At 41.9% G+C, this 20,062-nt stretch overlaps 1 protein-coding gene across 6 annotated transcripts in view; it reads right to left on the bottom strand.

Annotated features, from left to right (window-relative positions):
- TRAFD1 (TRAF-type zinc finger domain containing 1) overlaps positions 1-20,062 on the bottom strand; it is a 33,278-nt gene that overhangs the window by 2,199 nt on the left and 11,017 nt on the right. The window contains exons 1-9 of one of the 6 annotated variants that reach the window (XM_036449088.2): positions 16,256-16,405; positions 13,684-13,749; positions 7,823-7,958; positions 7,658-7,711; positions 5,676-6,081; positions 5,077-5,274; positions 3,251-3,327; positions 1,639-1,872; positions 330-450 (exon numbers count right to left, since the gene is read on the bottom strand). In XM_036449088.2, the coding sequence (XP_036304981.1) occupies positions 330-450; positions 1,639-1,872; positions 3,251-3,327; positions 5,077-5,274; positions 5,676-6,081; positions 7,658-7,711; positions 7,823-7,958; positions 13,684-13,730 (1,273 nt within the window). In that variant the 5' untranslated portion in view covers positions 13,731-13,749; positions 16,256-16,405. Of the gene's footprint in view, positions 1-329; positions 451-1,638; positions 1,873-3,250; positions 3,328-5,076; positions 5,275-5,675; positions 6,082-7,657; positions 7,712-7,822; positions 7,959-13,683; positions 13,750-14,091; positions 14,715-14,807; positions 14,877-15,154; positions 15,179-16,255; positions 16,406-20,062 lie in introns of those variants that run through there. The other 5 variants (XM_045585627.1, XM_036449089.2, XM_036449086.2 and 2 more) reach the window with 5 other exon arrangements.

The raw sequence follows: 20,062 nt of genomic DNA, 5'->3' as shown, positions 1-20,062 counted from the left end.
AAATAATAATAACAATAATAATGATAATGATTGAATACTCTAAGCAAATTTCAACTAGAGGTAAGGGCCGAAGGTAGCCACAGTAAGTTCTAAAAATTATCTCCAAATAGTCCCCTGAGAAAGCTACAGCTGAGTAATCACTACCAAACCAGTACCCTATAAACCTACACTCAAGACCGCTCAGTCTAACATGGGACCACAATTGCTAGTAGTGAGATCCTATTGGTTCAGGATTCAGGGAACCCCCATGTTAGAGTAGCAGATGAGAAATGGTAAATAGGCCTGAGTCAGCAGCAGACCTGCAGCTTTGGCTCAGCCCTGGCTAATACCCTGGTGTCTGACACGCCTCTTGGGCAACTCTGGTGAGGTCTCTGGAGACTGGAAATCTTGTCTAGGAATATCCTCCGTCACATGGTTGTTTGCTGTGGCTGGGCGTTGGTCACACTGGTCCTAACAAAACAAAACAAAAAATTAGTATCTCTGGGCTGAGTCATTTCTTGGAGAAGGAGCAGTAAGAAGAAAGGAAGGAGCAGCAGGTTAGGGGAACACACCTTATCCGGGGTCTTTGACAACCACTGAGAGGGAGGGCCTGAGACTAAGGAAACTCATCTAGAAAGGAGCAATCATTCCTATTAGCACCCAAGATACTGAAGAAGCCCTGCCTGACTTATGCAGGGGTCAAGGAACGGCTGGTGTCAAGAGCACTAAAAAGTATACTACCTATACTCTGACCACAGAGTATTTGCATAGTTGCTTATTTCAGAGTCTCCTGTAGGAGACAACCAGCAGTCTATTATCTACTGCTTGACCTAAAAGCAGAAGTCTTTATTTACATGAATGAAATGTGTGGTGTTCTAGCAACAGCTATATGGCTTCAACTACAGAAACAATCCTGAACACATCTGGAGTGTTAGCTCCCTATAACAAAGAGATTGGGCAAAACCGGTTTGGCTCAGTGGTAGAGCGTTGGTCTGTGGACTGAAAGGTCCCGGGTTCGATTCCGGTCAAGGGCATGTACCTTGGTTGCGGGCACATCCCCAGTAGGGGGCGTGCAAGAGGCAGCCAATCGATGATTCTCTCTCATCGATGTTTCTAACTCTCTATCCCTCTCTCTTCCTCTCTGTAAAAAATCAATAAAATATATTTTTAAAAAACATAAAGATTGGGCAGAAAACTGTATTCCCTATTAACAGATGTGAATCCTACAAAAGCTGAGAAAGGACTTCAACTTGTCTAGTATAACTCCTTCATTTACAGATATCCCCAGTGAGGAAACGGGATCTACCCCATGGTCAATAGAAGAACTAGCTCTCAGGTCTCCCGAAATGCAAGCTTTAAATACCACCACAAAGAATAATCTGCCTGGTCAAAAGTAGAATATGTTAGTGACATCAGGAGAGTTCTCGTCTCAACCAGGCTGACAGTCCTCCACACCTGCATAGGAGTCCTGACTCCCTGGTCCTTAGCTAGTGACATGATGGCTTCAGTTGCCAGAAAACTCACAAAACAGGGCATGTCCAGTAGCCAAGTCAGGCACGCATGCAACTTAAACACTAAAGAGGCGTCCTCAGCTCTGAAAGCCCAGGGTCACTCAGGATCAGCATGGAGTGAAGGGGACGGTTCTTCAGTGACTTGTACCTGGTGATGGAACAGCACTTCCTCTTCCAGCTGGACCCCACAGAATTCACATGGGATGATGATGCTGCTCTCCACAGAGGGTGCATTGCTCAGGCCCATCAAAGAGCTGAACTGGTTACTTGCAGCCTGCTGCAAAAACCTCTGGAAGATGACATCAGGGTCCTCCACTACCTCTTTGGGGGAAGTGCTACCCATGTTAAATGAAGGTAAGGCACGCGAAGGGTTACAGCTTGTCTGTCTCAAAAAAAAAAAGGAGGGGGGGTAGAAGGGGTTTAAAAAGGTTAAGGGGAAAATATTAAAACATTTTCTAGGCATCACAAATTTTTAATAAGGCTTAATACTGAGGAGAGGAACTAGAAAGGGTCACGAAATGCAGACTGAATGCTCACTTTACTTTTATTTTAAACATTACTGTGCTCTTTTTACTGTGTTCATGTGATTATTCTTTTTAAACTAATTGGAAAATATTCAAGATTCTTCTCACAATCACATAGCAAGCGAGAACCCAAATATTCTTATTTAAGTGGATTTTCTTATGCTGCTCCCCAACCAAAAACTAGATTTATTCAAATATGTATTATTCCACTTATGGGGTGCTAAAATTTTGGAAATGCTAGACTAGGCCAATCCAAATCAGACAGAGCAAGAGTGTCGAGGGGAAAAGTAGTTCCATCCACTAAGCAATCCTAAGACAAAGTCTATTATTCTCTAATCATTTCTAAATGGCTCAAGAACGTTCATTTAAGAAATATCTGACACCTTTCATATACCAGGTACTAAGATTCAGAAACTAGGAAAACCCAGAATCTGTCCTCAAGGAACTCAGCCAATGGTGCAGACGACAGGGGATCAGGAGACCACATCACAGGGTAACAGACTAAAAGAGAAGTGGGCACAGAACTTTTAGGGTGCACATAGGTAGGACCTCTGATCTAGTCTTGAGAGTGTCACTCAGGATAGTTTCTTGCAGGTCGTGTCTGAAACAAGTCTACGGGTAAGGGGTCTGTTGAGGAGGCAGGGGTGGAAGGCCACCTGGCTTCCAGGCAGACAAAGTGTAAGGAGCCCTGACCCTTTCAAGGAGCTGCAAGGACTTCAGTACAGCTCCAATAAACAAAATGGGGCATGAGATGAGACCAGATTACATATGGTCATTAGAGACAGAGTAGTCACCACATGGAGGGAGCAAACTGGCCTGCTGGAATGAGCAATACTTTTCCCAAGAGTGAACAAGACTGAGTTCTCACATCACAGTAAAACACAGATGCTACTCCTAGAATAGGCCTATTAAAATAATGTGCTCGCTCTAATTGGTTTGGCGCAGTGGATAGAGCGTCAGCCTGCGGACTCAAGGGTCCCAGGTTTGATTTCGGTCAAGGGCATGTACCTTGGTTGCGGGCACATCTTTAGTAGGGAATGTGCAGGAGGCAGCTGATCAATGGTTCTCTCTCATCGAAGTTTCTAACTCTCTATCCCTTTCCCTTCCTCTCTGTAAATAAATAAATAAAATATATTTTTTTTAAAAAAAATTTGCTTAAGGCCTCCTGTGGCCTGCAACACCAACTATGGCCTACACACATTCCTCCTTAAAACTCTCCAGTAATTCACAACACACCTGATGGTCGATCAGCAATTCCTCTGGGTAGAGCTCCTCACAAAATTCACAGGGCAACATGGTCTCATCAGCTGTACCTGGGTATCAGAAGCCACACAGATGCCAATGAACAAAAGCAAACTTGATTCAACCTGTTATTCTCCTGGTGGGGATTTAATTAAAAGTGTGACTCCCTTTGACATTTCAGAGATAGAGCAATTTGTGGGGTTGTAAATCCTCCCAACAAAACTGCCCAAGAGACAAATCCCAAGCAAAAACTGCCACTATGGAAAAAGACTTACTGGCCACCATTCCCTGATTATATCAGTCACTTACCCACTACTTTCATTAAGAAAGAAGTTTGTGCAATAACTCTAGGCACTAATCAGCCTTCTGTGCATTATTTCAATCCTCAGGAAAGACTTATGAAGCCTGGCCAGTGTTTCTCAGTGGTAGAGCTCAATTCCTGGTCAGGGAACATGCCCAGGTTTCAGGCTCAATCCCTAATGGGGGCCTGCAAGAGGCAGCCGATTGATGATTCTCCCTCATCATTGATGTTTCTATCTCTCTCCTCCCTTCCTCTCTCTGACTTAAAAGTTTGTTCTTGTTTTTTCTTAAAAGTAACTAGGAGTTACAAATATTATTGAGTTTGGCCTTCACATGGATCTGAGTACAAAATCTACATTTATGATTTTTAAAAACCCAACCCAAAAATTCAATTTAAAACTGTCCCGTTGCCGAAACCAGTCTGGCTCAGTGGAAGAGCGTCGGTCTGGAGACTGAGGAGTCCAGGGTTCGATTCCGGTCAAGGGCATGTACCTTGGTTGCGAGCACATCCCTGGGTGGGGGGTGTGCAGGAGGCAGCTGATCGATGTTTCTCTCTCATCGATGTTTCTAGCTCTCTATCTCTCTCCCTTCCTCTCTGTAAAAAATCAATAAAACATATTTAAAAAAAATAAAATAAAAAAATAAAACTGTCCCCGCCAATAGTATCCCCAGGTGCCTCCTAGAAGCATTTACTCGGAGGAACACATCAGAAAACTCGGCTAACTCCTGTGAGTGCATGTAAAGAGGGAGGCAGCAAGCCACCATGAGTGAATCAATAGAAAAAACAAAGACCAAAAAGAGTTTGATATATTTTCAAACACAATATAAAAATAACACATTTAAAGATTTGTTAAAAAGGGGCCGAAGCCGGTTTGGCTCAGTGATAGAGCGTCGGTCTGCGGACTGAAAGGTCCCAGGTTCGATTTTGGTCAAGGGCATGTACATTGGTTGCGGGCACATCCCCGGTAGGGGCTGTGCAAGAGGCAGCTGGTCGATGTTTCTCTCTCGTTGACGTTTCTAGCTCTCTATCTCTCTCCCTTCCTCTCTGTAAAAAATCAGTAAAATATATTTAAAAAAAAAAAAAAGATTTGTTAAAAAAGGAATTGTAATATGACTAAGGTATAAGAGGTTATTTTGAAAATGAGACACACTGAAGAAAAATGAAAAGCATATATAGTTATGTGCATTTATTTAGAATGTCCTATTCTTGAAATATACATCCTGAAGTATATAGAGTTAAAATGTTATATCAGCAGCTTATTCTTAAATAGCTCAAGGGGAAAAATTATAAAGATCAAAGAAAAATACTAGAAATGGTGAATAAAGATGAGGGGTATATAAGATATTTGCTATACTATTTTCTGACAGTTTTTAAAAATAAAAAGTTGGAAAAGCAATGACCAAACAAAAAAGGCAAATTTTATCTCATGAAAAACTTTCATTTTTTAAATAAATTATATAATGTAAGAAAACATACACAACTGTGGAGACAAAGGCTAGTGAGTATTAAACAAACCTACCCTTTCTGTCATTCAGAGCACTGGACCCTCCAAGGGGCTGCTCCGCCTCACACACAGCCCTCCAGAAGTCCTGCTCCGCCAACTTGGGGGCCTGGCCTTCATTCTGCAGACTTAGGGCCAACATGAAGTCCAAGTTTGAACCGTCTTCACCACCCTCTATGGGGGGCTGTTGGCTTCTATTCCTTTCTTGTTCTTCCACTGGGGGGCAAAAAAGGTAAACTGGTTCTCAAGATACATTGGAAATGCCATGCTTTTGCTCAAGTCTATGCCTACAAATATTCCAGGTCATAGGCATCTATGCAGGAATAAAAGAGGCCCAGCCCTCCAGTTCTCACAGGACTCCAAATATTAAGTATGCATGATAAAAGGTTCCAATACTATTTTAATTATTTTATTAATAAACAATATTGAGTTTTGGTTATGAGACAGGCTCTGTGCTATAAACACTTTATGTGTGTTTTCTGCATTGTAGAATGGTTTACAGCATGGGGTCAGATTGCCTGAATTCAAATCTCCACTCTACCACTTACCTACCCTCATGAGACTCCTGTGAGAATTAAACAGATTTTGATAACCTTCTAATCCCAAACACAACTCACATAGATTATTCTGAATTGGAAACTGGGCTGTCATGTTCCTCTGGTTGGTAGTCCTACTTTGGGAAAGTTCCGATTCTGAGGCTCTCAGGGGCCTTCGAGATAGCCTCATGGGTGGATCCAGAGACTCAATTTGTCTGAGGAGTTGGGATGCAATCCATATTCCATCTTGACCCCAAGACACATCATACGCGTTAGGAGGCATGGCAACCTCGTCTCTCTTTTTCTCCCCATCTCTCCTACAAACTTCTGGGTGAGTCTTCAGGTCTTTCACCAGGACGTTACGTCCACAATTGCCACATAACTCTGTCCGGGCACCACAGTAATCTTCATGGTCCTTCAGTTTGAGAACAGAAAGTTCCAAATCGCAGTGCTGGCAAAGGGCAAGCCGCAGAGGACACTCAGTCTCCTACAACACAGAGTGATGAAGCAGTTAATACGCAAATCTAAGAGAGGCCACGTTTCAGTACAGGACAAGGAAAGCAAAGAAATATTTACTTCAATATTCTCTTCCAACCCTAGCTTCACCTGCCTGCCATGTTTTTCTATGAATTTAAGAGTCAGGGCTTCTCGCTTTGTCCCTGCCACCAGGTTCTAAAAAGGGAAGAAAGCTTTAGGAGGAACCTACTCATTCAACCACCCTGACTACTGTACACGTTACAAAGTAATCCAAAATCAGCCAGGTAAGCACAGGAGCAAAGAGTAAAAACATAACAATTCACACAGGTTTGTCCAATTTCCACCAGCCCAATTTCCCCTTACCATTCCAATTTGTTTTAAGATCTGGTAAAGAGACTGCTTGTTAGAAAGACACTGATTTGTCTAACCTGCCTATTTGTATTATAGCACTGACTTTATATTGACCAAATAAGCCAAGAATCACCAGTGAATATCCTGTTCTCAGAAAATGAAAGACATGTCATGGATTTAAGTTACTCAACAGCAAAAGAGCAAATGATCACTGGCATTTACTAGATAATATAGTATTTTAACAACTCTAAAAAGTGCTAGTAACTCACCAGAACAGCACAGAAAGTAAAAACTTTTTTTAAAGGAAAAAATTTCAAACTCTTTAATCTCTGGCCTACACTGTCATAGTTTTACTTGCAGGAATGTTAGGAAATAATCTGTATTCAAATCTTTAAAATGACTGCTATATCACCAATGTGAACCCCAGAAATAGCTGGGAAAGAAGCCAGAAAAGGGGACAGTTGATTGAAGGTTGTTTATGTAGCAGGTAGTTGTTAGATCCAAAGAAATACTTATTGTTAATGTGACCTCAATCATAGGTCAAATGCTTAGAAAAAATAATGAAGGTAATAAGAGTGCCAAAGTATTTGTGAGACATCTATCTCTAAGCTGTGGGGTTACAAGTGATTCTTGTTTTTATATATCTTTTCTAATTTTCTTCCTTGAATATAAATTACCCTTTAAAATTATAAATTAACAAGTGTTAATTTATTTGAGACAGAATGAAATGCACAAATCTTAAGCTGCATACCATGATAAATTTTCCAACAATGGACAGTTTTATCTCAAGTAGGGACTAAATGATACTATGTTCTCTCTCACAAAGTGCTCTCTGAGAAATTTCTTTTGATGTCAACAGCACACTATCCAGATGATCAGCCAAAATGAAATTACAAGATGTAAGGCAGGTTGTGGACTAAAGGAGGTCATACCACATTGGCTACCCCCAATTTGGATTAGCACTCAGTGAGGCTGCAAGTAGCCAAATCCCGGAATGAGAATGACAGACTCAGTTCCAAAGGGACAGACTGAGGCCTGAGCATGGACATAACAGCCAGCAGCGGGATCTGGCAACAAACAGAACCTCAAATAGGCTTTGAGAGGCAATGTACATGATGTACATGGATCTTGTGGAGAAAAGACAACCAAACTAGCTTTCTGTTCCGCATGTGGCTCTGTAATCTCACGCTTGGCCCCAAAGCATCTCACTCCCTTCATTGTACAGGAAAACTAACCTCATGATTTTGCAACAGCCTCTTCTCCAACTTCTTGTTACATTTGCAGGTTACCTAAGATAAAAAGTAAAAATCAATAAATTGGCTTTGTGATAACTTGCTCACTTGCTACTGCACAATAGCAAGTAAAATACATTAATATATTTGAGGTCCTTACTGGTTTACCTGACAGTGTTCGGTAGCCATGTGAGTCTCCATGCCAGATTTGGGAAATGGCTCCTTGCAGATAGGGCACACACCAATGTTCCTTTGACAGTGGATCTCATGGATGGTAAAGTTACACAAAGGAATTTCCCTTTTGCTACAGAATTAGATCAAAGAAAAAGGCAAGCATTACTGACTGATCTAGTCACAGTTGTAATCATGTGAAAATCTGTCTTGTCCAATCTTTATTCTCCATTATTTCTCTTTAGCGAATATCTCGTCTATTAGCTATTATTGTTACTACCCCTGCCTTTCAAGAATCAACTCCTGAAGGTTTGAGTCTTCTGTGTAACACTCTGAATTATCACTGCTATACACTAATTCTAAAAGCTCAACCTCGCCGAAACTGGTTTGGCTCAGTGGATAGAGCGTCAGCCTGCGGACTGAAAGGTCCCAGGTTCAATTCCCATCAAGGGCATGTACCTTGGTTGCAGGCACATCCCCAGCAAGAGGTAGCTGATCAATGATTCTCTCTCATCAGTGTTTCTAACTCTCTATCCCTCTCTCCTCCTCTGTAAAGAATCAATAAAATATATATTTTTTTAAAATAATAGAAGCTCAACCTTACTTTCTAGATGTCAGAGCTGATCACAACCAACAACATGAAGTCAGACAGTCAGATGCCAAAAAGAGCTGAGCTAGGCTTTTCCAAAACCATCCATGCCCCAAAGCACAATGGTACACTTCGGTATTATAAAAAAACCTACCATTTATTTTCTAACGGTCAAGCCAGGCTGTTGGAGCTACTGCATCAACCTCTATGCTTGATCATTTGCAATGTCAGGGTTTTCTATCAGAGAGGTCACAACATCAATGACCAATAGCAGCAGTCCTATGACTGTGGAAGGCTCAACAGTCTGCTGGCTATGACTACTGAGAGCAAGGGCAATTTGTCCCTCCAGACATGATGCAGCCACAACAGCCATACACTGGGCAGATTTTCCAGCCAACTTAGGCATATAGTCCAACTGCACCTCAGCCATTCTATGGAAACAACTCTGAGCATGGGCACCTTTAGTACAAGAATGAGGTATCAATTCTGACTACATTTGGCAAAAAATACGAACAGTGTTAAATCCATTCAAAGTAGCACATGGGCCCTAGCCAGTTTGGCTCAGTGGATAGAGCGTTTGCCTGGGGACCAAAGGGTCCTGGGTTCAATTCTGGTCAAGGGCACATACCTTGGTTGCAGGCTCCTCCTCGGCCAGGGCCCTGGTCAGGGCACATGCAGGAGGCAACCAATCAATGTGTTTCTCTCACACTGATATTTCTGTCTTTCCCTCTCTCTTCCATTCTCTCTAAAAATCAATGGAAAAAATATCCTCAGGTGAGGATTAAAAACAAAGTAGCACTTGGAAGCATCATGAATAAGAATGATCTGGCAGGACCAATGTTTTCTTGGCCCTGTCTTTGGAGGCACATGTTATTGCCTGGCAAAATTCAGTAAGCCATGCTTATAAATAGGATCAGTGCAACTGAATGTCTACAAATGTTTTGTGTAGATTTTTAAAGTGTATTTTTATGGATTTCAGAGAAAGGAGAGGTAGAGAGAAAAATATCAAGGATGAGAATCATTGACTGGCTGCCTCTTGCATGCCCCCTCCTGGGGATCGAGCCCACAACTGGGCATGTGCCCTTGACTGGAATGGAGCCCAGGACTCTTCAGTCCACAAGCCAATGCTTTATCCACCGAGCCAAATTGGCTAGGGTGAAATGTTTTGTTTTTTAAACTTAATGAGTATGACACGTGTTTCATTTGGTTGTATGGCAAGTATCCTGGATAATATCTTCTTCCAACAATCCTACTTTCCAGCTTTGCAGTGATTTTTTTTTTTTTAGCTGGATGGTATAGGAATCATCTCACTGCTCAAATTATTAGATGGTATAGTTTTTCTGCTTCAAAAATTTTTATTTCTGCATTAGACTTATTGTGATGAACACTTTGTAAGGTATAGAAATGTTAAATCACTGTGTAGTATACCTGAAACTAATACATTTTGTTAACTATAATTAAAAAATAAAAAAACAAATTTAACAAGAGTATATATACATTCAAACAAGAGGCACATAGTATCCAAAGGCCTAACCTTTTACTCATTTGGATGTGACAAGTAGAAAACTCCAATTTCACAGGCTAAAGTAAAGATTGTATTAAAAGAATGTGCCTATAAGTGTGTCATCCAGAATAAAATCACAGACAAAATACTAATATACTTGCTTCCTACCTACAGATAAAATAAAGATGTTTTAAAGTGAGATAAATGAGAACACAATTCTATATATTGATAGAACTGCTAAAAACCCCCAAGGTAGATCTAGCAAGTTAAAGATAAAATTTCATTTTAGATAGAAATGATTGAAAGGTGAGCCAAGACTTCATGAAAAATTCCCAGCCCTAGCTTGTTTTGCTCAGTGGATAGAGCCTTGGCTTAGGGAACTGAGAGTCCTGGGTTCGATTCCTGGGTTAAGGGCACATGCTTGGGTTGCGGGCTCAATTCCCAGTAGGTATGCAGGAGACAGCCAATAGAGGATTCTCATTATTGATGTTTCTATCTCTCCCTCTCCCTTTCCCTTCCTCTCTGAAATAAAAAAAATATATATATTTAAAAAAGAAGAAAAATTCCCAGTAGCCTCCCAAACAATAAACATAACAAGCCAGAAACCAATCCTTTAATACATGCAAAAATAAAAAGCTGAAGGAAGCTTCTGTTCTCTAGAACCACTCTCCTCCCAGTCAGAAGACACCTTAAGAGTTAATATGCAAAAACATCTTTTCTAATCACAATAAACTACTTGTTCTTTTTTGTTTTTTTTTAATTTATTTCAGAGAGGAAGGGGGAAGGAGAAAAACATCCATGATGAGAGAAAATCATCAATCAACTGCCTCCTGAAAGTCCCCACTGCAGATGGAGCCTGCAACCCGGGCACCTGCCCTTAACCAGAATCAAACCCGGGACCTTTCAGTTCACAGGCCAACACTCTATCCACTGAGCCAAACTGGGTAGGGCTAAAATACTCTTTTTACTGGTCTAATTACAGCTCATATTTTGAAGAGTACCTTAATTTTTCTTAGAGAATAGGAACATGGCTCTAAAGACAAAATTTTAAAACCAGGAATTTAGAAAGGGTTACTTAGATGGGAGGTCTGTGCTGGCTTGGTCAGCCTCCCATGCTAATCTGCTCTTTTCTTTAAATAAATTGCTTTCACTTTGAATAACCTTATTTTCATTAGCTTTCCATTAACTACCTTACTACCTCTCCCCCCCCTTTTTTTTTTAATTCCTTTGGCATAGTTATAGATTGTTCTAGGTTTGAGATCCCTTGGACTGATAAAATGAGATTATCTCACCCAGGCCAGTGTGATTCAATTGACTGGGTGTCCTGTACTCCAAAGATTGCTGGTTGGATTCCCAGTCAGGGTACATGCCTGGGTTTCATGCTCAATCCCCTATAGGGGGCATATAGGAGGCAGCCATTTGATGTTTCACTCTCATATTCCTCTTCTTTCCTCCCTCTCTATAAATCAATTTTTAAAATAATTTTTAAAAAGAGTATCTTAACTGATGCTAAAGTCATGTATCAGTTTTCTTATAAAACCACAGTGATGTTTGCTTGTAACTATTTATATCTTTTTGATTACTGTGTATTAGTAACAGTAGATATAAAACTCAAAGCTAAAATACAAATTTATTTTTAAGAAATGAAATCTTAATTCCATTCAGGTAAAGAATATTGTGACCAACAGTTGCTCTAATTATATCCTAATTCTGCCAAAAGACGGAGAAGAAAAAGGTGATTAAAAAAGAAAAATTGTTATTTGACTTTAATCTTTCATCAATCTACATCAAACTATTTCCCTAACTAAATATCTCTTTCCTGCCCTAACCGGTTTAGCTCAGTTATATATATTTAAAAAAAAAAAAAAAAAAAAAAAAAAAATATATATATATATATATATATATATATATATATATATATATATAAATATATATATCTTTCCTCCTGCCACAATTTGGTTAAGTTAAACATAACACAGGCACTTCTGCTTTCTTTAGCTTTTTTTTTTTTTTTTAATATATTTTATTGATTTTTCAGAGAGGAAGGGAGATAGAGAGCCAGAAATATCAATGAGAGAGAAACACCCACCAGCTGCCTCCTGCACACTCCCCTACTGGAGATGTGCCTGCAACCATGGTACATGCCCTTGACCGGAATCGAACCTGTGACCTTTCAGTCCGCAGACCGATGCTCTAGCCACTGGGCCAGACTGGCTTCGGCGTCTTTAGCTTTTAGTAAGAGCACTTGTATATCATAAAAATATACAAGTGCTCTTGAGAAATCCCAATCAAGAATCAGATTAGCTGCACTCCTCTAAGTTTCACTTTAGCAGAATTGCTCTTTCTTGTCACTCACGTGGGTTATAAAAACTCCAAAATAGGAAGTCCAACTTTCGAGACTACGCCCAGTCTTCACTTAACAGTTCTGGAATCATGAAATGATAATGATAATCTGAACTGAAGACTTTACTTTTTTCTTTTTTCTTTTTTTTTTAAAGCAATTCTTCCAGCAAAATTCTTTATAAAAACAGTTCAGCTACACTGGTTCAACTGCTCTCTCACTACTATATATAGAGCCAAGATCATTAACCCTTGCTCCCAATCAACCCAAAGATAACCAGCCACTATAGCCACTCAGGGAAATCCTTGCAACATACTTAAAAACAAAACAAACAAAAAAACCACATTAACCACTCTAGCCAGTTGGGCTCAGTGGACAGAGCATCGGCCTGAGGACTGAAGGGTCCAAGGTTTGATTTCTGCCAGGGGCGCATGCCCAGGTTGCAGGCTAGATCCCCAGTAGGGGGCTGTGCGGGAGGCAGCCGATCAATGATTCTCATCACTGATGTTTCTCTCTCTCTCTCTTCCTCTCCTTCCCTCACTAAAATAAATAAAAACATATATATTTTTTAATTAAACTAGTCCAACATTTTTATTATGTATGTATTTGTAATATATTTTATTGATTTCAGACAGGAAAGAAGGAAAGAGATAGAAACATCAATGATGAAGAGAGAATCATTGATAAGCTGCCTCCAGCACACCCCCTATGTGCCCTTGACCAGAATCGAACCCAGGACCCTTCAGTCTGCAGGCCAACGCTCTAACCACTGAGCAAAACCAGGTAGGGCTTATGATATTTTTAGTCTTTTTAAAAAACATATGCTGCCATTTTTCAGAAAGGCAAAAAAATAAATTCCCTTATTTATAGGTCAGGAAAGTGAGGCCCAAAGCAGTCAGTGACTTGCCAAAAGCCATTAACTACGGTAATTAAAAGCAGGAACCAGAACGCTGAAGCCCAGCTTCATCCTATCACTCTAGTCTCTCACTACACCACACTATGATAGCTAAACCAACTATCTTGTCAAATTACTAAAATAGGCAATTTTATCCAAAATTGTTAAAAAGGCTTCAGACCTATATATTTCCGGGACAAATTATATGACTCTAATTCTAACCTGCCAATAAATAGACCAACCCTTTACAGAAGTTAGTTTATCCTCATTCCAATAACATTTTTTTAAATATATTTTATTGATTTTTTACAGAGAGGAAGGGAGAGAGATAGAGAGCTAGAAACGTTGATGAGAGAGAAACATCAACCAGCTGCCTCTTGCACACCCCCCACTGGGGATGTGCCCACAACCAATGTACATGCCCTTGACCGGAATCGAACCCGGGACCTTTCAGTCCGCAGACCGACGCTCTACCGCTGAGCCAAACCGGTTTCGGCCCCAATAACATTTCTTAAGATTAATTTCTTACCAGTTGTCACACAGTTGAGTGTCCTGGTCATCTAGAAATTCAGCCATCTTTAGCTCTTCCGGTAAACTATAAAAGTAGAAGTGAGAACTTACTTTCAATTTCATTTCTGCTTTAAGGATGACAAGCAAAACACACACACACACACACACAACAAACAAACAAAAAACAGTGCACAGAATATATCACAAAAACTACATTGAAAGCATTTTATTTAATACCAAAAACATGGGTTTCAATTTTTTATTTTTGTTTAACTCTCACTTTAAAATAATTTAACTTACAAAAAAAAAAAGCACAAAGAACTCCCATATACTTCTCACCCAAATAACTGACAGTAAAATTTTCAAATGTAGGAAACTAACACTAATACTAGCAACTAATCAATAGATCTTCAAATTTCACAAATACACTTTTTCTGGTTCAGGATCAATTCCAGGGTCACAATACTGCATTTTATTTCCCCTTAATCTTCTTTGACCTGGCATATTTCTTGTTTCTTCACCTCCCATAACCTTATTAAGTGTATTGGCTATTCTGTAGCGTGTCCTTCAGTTTGGGTTTGATGTTTTCTCATGACTAATACATATCTGGCAAGAATACCACAGAAGTGATGCTGTGTTCACCTTGGTGCATTATATCAGAGAGCATATTATGTCAACAGGCTTATTATTACAGGTGATGTTAACTTTGATCACTCGGGAGTGTAAGTTTCTCCACTGAAAAGTTTTTCCTTTTTTTTTTTTTTTAATTGTTTAAAGTATTACATGTCTCATTTTTTCCCCACCTAACCCCCCTTTGAACCCCCACCACTCCTACTCCCAGTTTTTCCTTTTTTTTAAATAAGATATCAATGCAGAAAGCAAAGTGCTGGCAATTTTATTACCAATATTTACTTTAGATTATACCTTTCCATGACACAAAAATGATCTTAAATGTTGCCTCCCAAAACAGCTCCTTAATGGTTTTGACATATCCAAAGGAACTCACTTTTCAAAACACATTCATTCATTCAACACGTTAATGCCCTGGCATTAAGAATACTTTACAAATTAAAGGTAAGTGTCTTGCCCAACAAATCAACTTAGGAAAAGAGAAAAAAAAATAAGCCAAAGAAATAGATACACCTTAAGATGAGTATTTTGATGGAAAAGTACACAGACAATGGGAGTGGAGAGAATCTACGTTGGATAAGGATGGTGAAGAACTTTTTGAGATGACATTTAAACAAAGACAACGGGTGAGAATTCAGAAAAGCCCATGAAGGCAGTGAGGGCTAAAAGACAATGAAGGAAAAAGTAAACATAGATCTGGAAGAACGTAAAGAAAAAAAGGAGAATGATTCAAGGAACCACCTTTTCATGAAGGACAGAAACGATACTGACTATTCCAGACTGGATGGTATTTAGGGAGTGACAACATTCAAGATAGCCACCCAGATCTGAAATGTAAACTAGGGACAGGAAGCACCTACCTGTGAAAATAAATCTCGTTCCCAACAGGGGGAGGGAAGCCTAGGTGCTTTCCTCGGGCCGATTCCAGGTGTGACCTAGTCTAGTCCCCTGAACCCGGGGCGGAGTCTGGGGTGAGCGAAGTACCCGGCTCTCTCACTGCGAGGGGCTTGACCCAGGGCTCGGGCTCGGGCTCGGCCTCTCGGAGGGTCCATCCGAGTCCTGCCCCTCGGCAGCTGGGGGACTTCACCTCCCTGGGCCTCCAATTCCTCAGGCAGACAACTGACAGGATCTCCCAGGGTCGCCGTGAGGCGCCAATGGGCGCGGGCGTCCACGCTAGGAGTCCGGCTGAGGGCCCCGGGGCCGCCCTCCGCCCGGGGGGCGGGGCTACCGCTTCCAGGGAAGCGCGGCCCAACGGTCCCTCCCCCGGCGACGGCGGAGGTGGGGCCCGGGGGGAGGTGGGGCCCGGGGGGAGGTGGACCCGGAGGGAGGTGGACCCGGGGGGAGGTGGGGTCCGGGGGGAGGTGGGGTCCGGGGGGGAGGTGGACCCGGGGGAAGGTGGACCCGGGGGGAGGTGGACCCCGGGGAGATGGCACCCAGCAGCAGTGAACATTCACTGTAACCGTTTCCCGCGGGAAATCATTGTCACCCGGGCCACGACCCTGCCAGATGGGAGTTATCCCCGCTTCAGAGAGCGCGAAGGCGACAACAGTCCAGGGAGACAGTTACCCGCCACACAGTGGTCTGGGTGGGGACTCGAACCGGCGTCCGTCGCCGAGACCGCCGCAACCCCTCCCTCCCCAGGCAGCTCGAGGCCCAGGCCCAGCTCCGACTGGGGCGCGGTGGCCGGTGGCGCTCGGGACGACGCCCGCTCCCCAGCCGCTGGGGCCAAGGCCGGGGAGGCGCGGCAGCGGCGGGGTCGGTCGAGGCTCCGGTTCCCTGAGGAGAAAGCGCCGCCTCCACCAACGGCCTGAGGGGACGCTGCGGCGCCGGCATCCAGCCCTCAGCGGCCGCGACCCCCGGGCCTACAGCTCTCTCGCCCCCACTCCCCGCCCTCGGGGACCGGCCTCCTCCCCAACCGCAGCCACGGGAAGCTCCCGGGAGCGGGCCGCCGCTGCACCCACCTGGGATCAGGAGGACGTCGGGCTGACTCGGCAGCCCAGGCACTGCAGCCCTTTCAGTCAAACCCCGGCACTGAACAACGGCCCCCAGCCGCCTCACCATTTCCGACCGTCGCGGAGGAGCGCGCGTCCATTGGCTAGAGGCGGCCCCGCCTGTACAGCCATTGGGTAGCACCGCTGTCGCTCCCAGGGCCCCGCCTTCTGTGTGCCGATTGGCTCCGCAGAGCTCTCCGGGGGCGGGTCCGTGGAAGTCCCAGCCCCTGCACATCTGGAAGGAGAAACAGAGACCTAACCAGTTCTGGGCCCATCAACTGCCTGTGGCACAGGCTAATAATATTTCATGAATAACACTGTACAAACATTACTAAGGAGCCCAATATATTAAGGTAATTGTCTTTTGTCCTCTTGTCATGAGCCATTAATACTTATTAGTCACTCTCTTTGCTATTACAGTGCCCTCTGGCAAGCAAAATATCTGCAAGGTGCCGCCCATATTTCAGCCCTCTGCTTTTTGCTGGGGAAGCATGAGCGGCTGAGGCAGAGGATTGAGTCCCAGTTTCACTCCTTACTACTGCATGGAATGTCTGAGCTCCTCTTCCCTCATGAATAAAAAATAAAGAAATAAAATTTAAATATAACCGAGAACATCCTACATAAAATACAGCAATTTCAAATCATGATTTTATTGTAAGTACTTGCAAATACTATGAGATATTGCTAAGAAGGAAAAGCAGGTTAAAAATTATTATTTAATTTTTTTATTAAAATATATTTTATTGATTTTTTACAGAGAGGAAGGGAGATAGATAGAGTCAGAAACATCAATCATCTGCCTCCTGCATGCCCCCCACTGGGGATTGAGCCTGCAACTAAGGTACATGCCCTTGACCGGAATAGAATCTGGGACCCTTCAGTCCACGGCCCAACGCTCTATCCACTGAGCCAAACCAGTCAGGGCCCAAATTGCTATTTTTAATAAAATATAACCAACACATGAAGTCCAGAACTTCAGCACCAGCCTCACTGATTCGCTCAGCAAATGTAGAGTGCTCCCTATGCGACAGGCCCCAGATAAGAAACTGGAGCTTCAGTGGCAAACAACAGGACAAGCTCCTGCCTCCCCAATAGTTTGCCAGGGAGACCGGCACAATGGTAATGATAACAAGTGTGATACATGCTGTGATGTAATAGAGAATATACAGGTTTACCCGCTACTGAAAGTAGAGCAATCCTGTGAAACCTCCCATACCGTGAAACGGTGCAAATCAATGAAGCTATTCCCTTAGAACGCGTCTTGCTAACAAGTCCACAAAATAAGCTGAGATAGAGCACAGATGCTCACAGACACAGTCCTAAGCTAGAGCAGCTTGATGCTGAGAGCAGTTCCTGGGGAAGGAGCTTGGTGATGCCACTCGGGGCTCCCGGTGTGCTCTGCCTCTACAATCACGTGCTGCAGAGCCTTCCATTGTGTACAATCCCTGGGAGTGCCCTTCTAGTTGCTAGATAGGATGCTGCCAGACTCATGAATCGCTTGGTAGGGCCTATTAAAGCTCCAAACTAACTCAGGTGGGTTTTGGTTTTTAACAGTATGAGTCTTTGGGTCGCAATATTCACGTGTAGTTTCTACCTGCAGTGAATTTAATAGGTTATTTGTAAACAGGTTTCTGAACTTTGAAAGAGATTTTCCCTTATAAGTGTTATAGTGGTGATTCCAATCTCAAGCTGATCCATAAGTGTTATTCAATTTGTAACAAAATCTTAGATCAATCTTGTGAACTAAATAGAATCCTTCAAAAAAATTTCCTTCCCCTACCCATATATCCTGCAGCAGAAAGGGAATGATTTTTCTTCCCTTAAAAGTCCTATGTCCTTTGTGCTGGCCAGTGTGGCTCAGTTGGTTGAGCACAGTCCCATGCACCAAGAGGTTGCTGGTTAGATTCTCAGTCACACATGCCTGGATTGTGGACTTGATCCCCAGTAGAGAGCCGATTGACATTTTGCTCGTCAATGTTTCTCTCTCTCTCCTTCTCCCTTCTTCTCTCTCTACAATTAATAGAAAACGTATATTTAAAAAAAAAAAAAATCTTATGCCTTTTGGCCAAGCAATTTGACCACAAAACTCCTAGGAAGCCAAGTTATATCTGAAATACTGATGCAGTGTAATTACAAAGATGTCTCTTACTGTTTTTAGGGATGAAAAATAGCAACAAATAGTCCCTCAAAAGGAGACCAGTTAAATAAATTATACTTCAATAAAATTTATCAAAAGGTAAAAAAGAATTAAGAATGAAAAGAGATGAAAAATAAATTGTCTTATGAAAACGTTGAAAAACCAAACATATTCATAGGATTTAATAGAATTTTATGTTTGTATACTTTGGTATTTAATAGAACAAATATAAAATCTTATTAATATGTTCGGTTTTTCTATTTGTAAATAATATTACAAGTAGTATTAATAATTGTAAACTATTTACCTAATCTGTTAGAATAAGCTTAGAAATAAGCTGGAGGAAGAAATTCATTCCCAGTAGTGGTCTCTGAAAGGTTGGGCTTACAAGGACATTCACTTCCTACATTCAATAATCTTGCAAGTAAGCAAGAAATAAAAAATAGCCGAAACCGGTTTGGGGACTGAAAGGTCCCGGGTTCGATTCCGGTCAAGGGCATGTACCTTGGTTGCGGGCATATCCCCAGTAGGGGGTGTGCAAGAGGCAGCTGATCAATGACTCTCTCTCATTGATGTTTCTAACTATCTCTCTCCCTTCCTCTCTGTACAAAATCAATAAAATATATTTTAAAAAATAATAAAAAAATAAAGAATTCATATTTCTCCCTGAACTCCTTACTGCATACAATATATTGATGAGAGAATGATGAACCAGATTTTTAGATTTTCTGACTGCTTGGCATGGTTGGTTGAATAATCTATGGGATAATGTATTTTTTCTTTTTTATCCTATATTTTCAATTTTATTGAAGCATAATTTATAAACAATGAAACCCCAATTTCAAATGCACAGTACAATGTATTTGACACATGAATCTATGACTATAATTGAGATATAGACTATTTTTAAAAAAATATATTTTATTGATTTTGTACAGAGAAGTAGGGAGAGAGCTAGAGAGTTAGAAACATCGATGAGAGTCATCGATCAGCTGCCTCTTGCACACCCCCTACTGGGGATATGCCCGCAACCAAGGTACATGCCCTTGACCGGAATCGAACCCAGGACCTCTCAGTCCCCAAGCCGACGCTCTATCCATTGAGCCAAACCGGTCTTGGTGAGATATAGACTATTTTGATCTTTCATCTGTCAATCCCTACCCCACACCCAGCTCTTGGCAGCCCCTAATATGCTATTACTGCAGAGTGAGTTTCCATGTAAGTGCCACACAGTATGTCCACTTCTGTGTCAGTTTTCTTCCACTTGGCATGCTGTTGGGGTCCATCCCTGCTATTTACTGATAATAGGACCATATCAATAATTCAGTCCCTTTTACTGCATGGTATCTTTCCACTCTTTGGATGTACCACAATTTGCATGGATAGATGTGCGAGTTGATTCCAGTTTTTGGCTAATATGGATACGGCTGCTATGAACATTCTGTACAAGTCTTTTGGGAGGACATATATTTTTATTTCTCTTGGATAAACACTGCGGAGTGGAATTGCTGAATCACATGATAAGTCTGTGCTTTAACTTTACAAGAAGCTACCAAACTGTTTTTCCAAAGAAATTGTACCATTTAACATTCCCAGCAGCAGGGCAGGGTGAGTTCCAGTTGTTCCACTCACTCGCCGAC

This window comes from Pipistrellus kuhlii, unplaced genomic scaffold (genome assembly GCF_014108245.1).
Source record: "Pipistrellus kuhlii isolate mPipKuh1 unplaced genomic scaffold, mPipKuh1.p scaffold_m20_p_20, whole genome shotgun sequence".
Taxonomy (NCBI): Eukaryota; Metazoa; Chordata; class Mammalia; order Chiroptera; family Vespertilionidae; genus Pipistrellus; species Pipistrellus kuhlii.
The sequence above is the reverse complement of the archived record's forward strand: the minus strand, read 5'-3'. Positions and strand labels throughout refer to the sequence as shown.